Genomic DNA, 4,463 nt, shown 5'->3' with positions numbered 1-4,463 from the left:
TGCACTTCTATCCACACACTGAGCACAAACCAAGCACACACCAAGCACATCTGAGCACAAACCAAGCACAAACCAAACTCTATAAGAATCTTGCAGCTAGTGCGTACTCTGAGCACACACCAAGCACAAACCAAGAGGAATAGAGAAATCAATGGAGGTGGTGAGTGCTTCACAGGGCGTGTTAGGTCCCCTGCTGGGGAAGCTCGCTGGTTTGCTTGAAGGTGAGTGTGCCCGCCTCAAAGGCGTCCGCCGCGAGATCCGCTCGCTCAAAGCTGAGCTGACTGGCATGCATGGCGCCGTCCACAAGTACACTATGCTGCAAGATCCCGACATCCAGGTGAAGGACTGGATATCACTCGTGAGGGAGCTGGCCTACGACATCGAGGATGTCATCGACAAGTTCATCCACCAGCTCGGTAATGGCGGCCAACACCACGGTGGATTCAAGGAGTTCTTCCACAAGACTGCTCGACGTCTCAAGACTCTCGGCTCTCGCCGTGGAATCGCCAGCCAAATCGATGATCTGAAAATTCGTCTCAAGGAGGTAAAAGAGTTGAAGACTAGTTACAAGCTGGATGGTATTCCCTATGAACATTCAGCTGTGGATCCCCGCTTGTCCGCTCTTTTTGTTGAGGAAGCACATCTTGTGGGCATTGATGGTCCAAGAGATGATCTTGTTACCTGGATGCTGGAAGATGAAAATAGCTCGACCAAGGATCGCAAAGTGTTGTCCATTGTTGGCTTTGGTGGATTGGGAAAAACCACACTGGCAAGGGAGGTCTATCGCAAGATCCAAGGACATTTTGATTGTCAGGCTTTTGTCTCTGTCTCGCAAAAGCCTAATGTAAAGAAAATGATGACGGATTTGATCTCCCAGATGCCTTGCAAGGAAGATTTTGTGAAAGGAATCGACACCTGGGATGAAACGATATGTATTGCGAAGCTAAAAGAGCTCTTAAAAGATAAGAGGTAATTTCATCCCCCCCCCCCACCCCCACCACCACCACATATTTTTTAGTTTTTTATTACAAGCTTGACTATACTGCAGTGAAATACAATCAAATTGTAAACAAATATGTATCGAGGTTAAAGATTAGTGATGTACTCAAACGATTCAAAATATTATCCTCAACCTTTAAAGCATGAATAACATACATGTAGGCTGTTGACACATGAGTACACGATATTAAAATTGACTTCTAAGTATGACACCACACACATTACATATTCAAACAAATATTATGGACGGAAATACTCAAACAAGTATTTGAAATGACGTGTATATGAACATGGGCAAACATTGTTAAAGTGAGTTTTTTTTTGAACTTAAGTTGGTTAGTTTGGTATTGCATCTATGTCCGAAGTCAAGTAAGCAAAGTACACATGGCAACATATGTAATAAGCACATGGTATACCCGCAAAAAAAAGCACATGGTGGACCTTAAATAACTTGTTGAGTACTTGCAGCTTACACGATGCTTAGAGTATCTTGGTTTATTTTGATTTTTGATTCTTGTTTATTACCATCCCCTTGGGAGTTTGTAGTGTTTTTCCTGCGTGTATTATGCTTGAATTCCTTATACATGATATTGGTATCTTTATGTTCTATATTTGAGCTCTTTTTCATAGTGGTTAACAATATGTACTTATATCCATTAGGTATCTCGTCGTTATTGATGATATATGGTCGATATCAGCATGGGATGCTATTAAGTATGCTTTCCCAGAGAATGATTTTTGTAGCAGAATTATTGCTACTACACGCGATGTTGATGTAGCAAGATCATGTTGTCAAGGTGGTAATTGTCGCATGTATGAAATGGAAGTCCTGAGTGATCTCCACTCCAAAAGATTGTTTTTCAAAAGAATATTTGGTTCCGAGGACTGTTGCCCTGATGTGCTAAAACAAATTTCAAATAAAATACTGAAGAAATGTGGAGGCCTACCATTGGCAATTATCAGCATATCAAGTTTACTGGCAAACAGACCGGTGGTCAAAGATGAGTGGGAGAGAGTTGGAAGGTCCATTAGTTCTGCATTGGACAAAAACCGAAGCTTAGAAGGAATGAATAGTATACTATCCCTTAGCTACAATGACCTTCCACCTAATCTGAAGACCTGCTTGTTATATCTATGTATATATCCTGAGGATTATGTGATTGAGAGAGATACTTTAGTGAGGCGATGGATAGCAGAAGGCTTTATCTCCGAAGAGCGTGGACAGAGCAAACAAGAGGTTGCCGAGAACCATTTCTATGAGCTAATAAACAAAAGTATGATCCAACCGGTGGAAGTTGGCTATGATGGAAAGGCTCGTGCTTGTAAAGTCCATGATATGATGCTTGAGCTCCTTATTTCAAAATCTGTTGAAAATAATTTCATCTCTTTGGCAGGCCACCGACAAACTGATTTGGCAAAGTATGATGGTTTTATTCGACGACTATCAGTCCACCATATTGACCTAGAGCTTGCATCTATATTGGCAAATGAAGAACTAAGCCATGTACGATCTCTAACAGTGATGGCTTCAACTTGCATCAAACACTTGCCTGGGCTTGTTTGTTTTGAAGCTTTGCGTGTCCTGGAATTTCAAGATTGTCAGAACCTGCATGAGTATGATATGAATGGCATAGATAAACTATTTCAGTTGAAGTACCTGAGCTTCAGGGGCACTGACATGTTGAAGCTACCATCAGGAGTTGTGAGGCTTTATGGTCTAGAGACATTGGACCTTAGAAATACACATATAGAAGAATTGCCCACTGGAATTATTCAACTTGTTAAGCTACAAAATCTACTCATTGCAAGATATCCATATTCCCGTTTTGCTCACGGTGAAACAAAGATACCAAATGGGATTGGAACTATGAAGAATTTACAGGTGATCTCGGGCTTTAATATTATCAAGAGTTCATTATGTGCAGTTGAGGAACTGGGGAATCTGACCGGTTTGAAAGTCCTCCATCTACAGTTGGACGGTGGAGGATCTCAGGAATACAGGAGACATGAAGAGATGTTACTCTCCTCGCTGTGCAAGCTTGGCACATGCAAACTTCAGTCTATATGGATACGCACTTCTGATTCAACACCCCTCCAGTTCATAGATTCCTGGTCCCCTCTGCCATATAACCTCCAAATGTTTCGGATGACCACTAACTACTATTTACCAAAGATGCCAAAGTGGATTGTACCAGCACTCACCAGTCTTGCATACCTGAACATTAATCTGATTGAAGCAACACAGGAGGATCTGCGGATACTCGGAGAGATGCCTGCCTTACTTTGTCTGAAGTTAGCAGTCAAAACTATCCAAAAAGAAAGGCTTACCGTACAAGGCGTTGCATTCCCATGTTTGAAGGAATTCTGTTGTGAAGATGCAATGTACTTGACGTTTGAAGAAGGGGCACTGCCAAAGCTGGAGAAGCTTGAGCTGCCGTTGTTTGTTTCAGTGGCAAAAGCCAATGGGTTCCTATTGGGTCTTGGCCACCTCCCATGTTTGAGAGATGCCAAATTTTACCTTTGCAATGATGTTGACACATCTTATGAAAGCTACTCTGTTGCAGTTGGTGCTATAAGGAAGGAGGCAAATAGCCATCCCAATCATCCCAGGTTATCTATCTAGGGCGAAATGGAAGAGAGAAGAGAGCTCCACCGACAATGAAGAGAGGTAGCTTTCAGAGAATTGTTATATCATGACATTTTGCTACCAACACAAATTTGTACAACACTTTCTGTATGCAACCTTTCGCATGCTTATATGTTCTCCCTTCATTTATTCAGGGGATCTTCTGTTAAACGCAGGTGCATGATGGTGTGCTGTTGGCTTGATTGGAACGTTATGGTGATGCCTGAACCCTGAAGACGTCACCGAAGAAGTGGTGTCAGTCGCTCTGCTACATGACACCGTTTGGTTTTCAGGAAATCTTGTATCAGAATTTGTTGCATTGATTAGTATTGTTAAAAACTACTCCCTCCGTGAACCAATATAAGAGCGTTTAGATCACCACTTTAGTTAACTAAACGCTCTTATATTAGTTGACAGAGGGAGTATTAAGTTCACCTCTAGGAGAAGTTTCCCTACTGTGTGTGTATTCATTGTTCTGTCACTCCAATACTCTGAACTCTTCTACTGTAGTTTGAAGTGCTGTACTCTAAACTGCTTCACCTAGCTGGTTTCCGTCTGATAGATTGATGTAAGCGGGGCGTGAGATTTGGGATATACAGTAAGGTAATGATTCAGTAGAAACTATCCAGCACTGAACTTCTGGCCAGCTGCATCAACTCGGCACTTGGCAACAGCCAGCCATTCACCCTCTTGCTCTGTTTCCTTCCTCTGCTGCCTAGTGGAAACAATCGACCATCTGCATGGATCTCATCACTCAAATAAGTACCTAGTCTGAAAATTTATAATCAAGCTGGTTGCAGTTTGATTATAGCTAGTACAAAGTTGAGGGTGCACAGGT

The 4,463-nt window shown here is 42.1% G+C and overlaps 1 protein-coding gene across 2 annotated transcripts; it reads left to right on the top strand.

Moving 5' to 3' along the window:
• On the top strand, positions 1 to 4,149 carry LOC119324447 (disease resistance protein Pik-2-like). 2 transcript variants are annotated; one of them, XM_037598241.1, is made up of 3 exons: positions 1 to 969; positions 1,660 to 3,667; positions 3,802 to 4,149. In XM_037598241.1, exons 1-2 carry the CDS (start codon positions 152 to 154, stop codon positions 3,620 to 3,622), a joined length of 2,781 nt encoding a protein of 926 aa, XP_037454138.1. In that variant the 5' UTR covers positions 1 to 151; the 3' UTR covers positions 3,623 to 3,667; positions 3,802 to 4,149. The 2 variants fall into 2 exon arrangements, with proteins under 2 accessions (XP_037454138.1, XP_037454137.1); XM_037598240.1 differs by having other exon boundaries at positions 3,781 to 4,149.
• The last annotated feature ends 314 nt before the right edge of the window (positions 4,150 to 4,463 follow it).

This window comes from Triticum dicoccoides, chromosome 6B (assembly GCF_002162155.2).
Source record: "Triticum dicoccoides isolate Atlit2015 ecotype Zavitan chromosome 6B, WEW_v2.0, whole genome shotgun sequence".
In the NCBI taxonomy this organism is placed as follows: Eukaryota; Viridiplantae; Streptophyta; class Magnoliopsida; order Poales; family Poaceae; genus Triticum; species Triticum dicoccoides.
The sequence above is the reverse complement of the archived record's forward strand: the minus strand, read 5'-3'. Positions and strand labels throughout refer to the sequence as shown.

Bases quoted from the DNA above. Each gene is read 5' to 3' on its own strand.
- LOC119324447 (XM_037598241.1), top strand. From the start codon at position 152: ATGGAGGTGGTGAGTGCTTCACAGGGCGTGTTAGGTCCCCTGCTGGGG. The intron at 970-1,659 runs GTAATTTCATCC...TATATCCATTAG, and splicing joins GAGCTCTTAAAAGATAAGAG to GTATCTCGTCGTTATTGATG.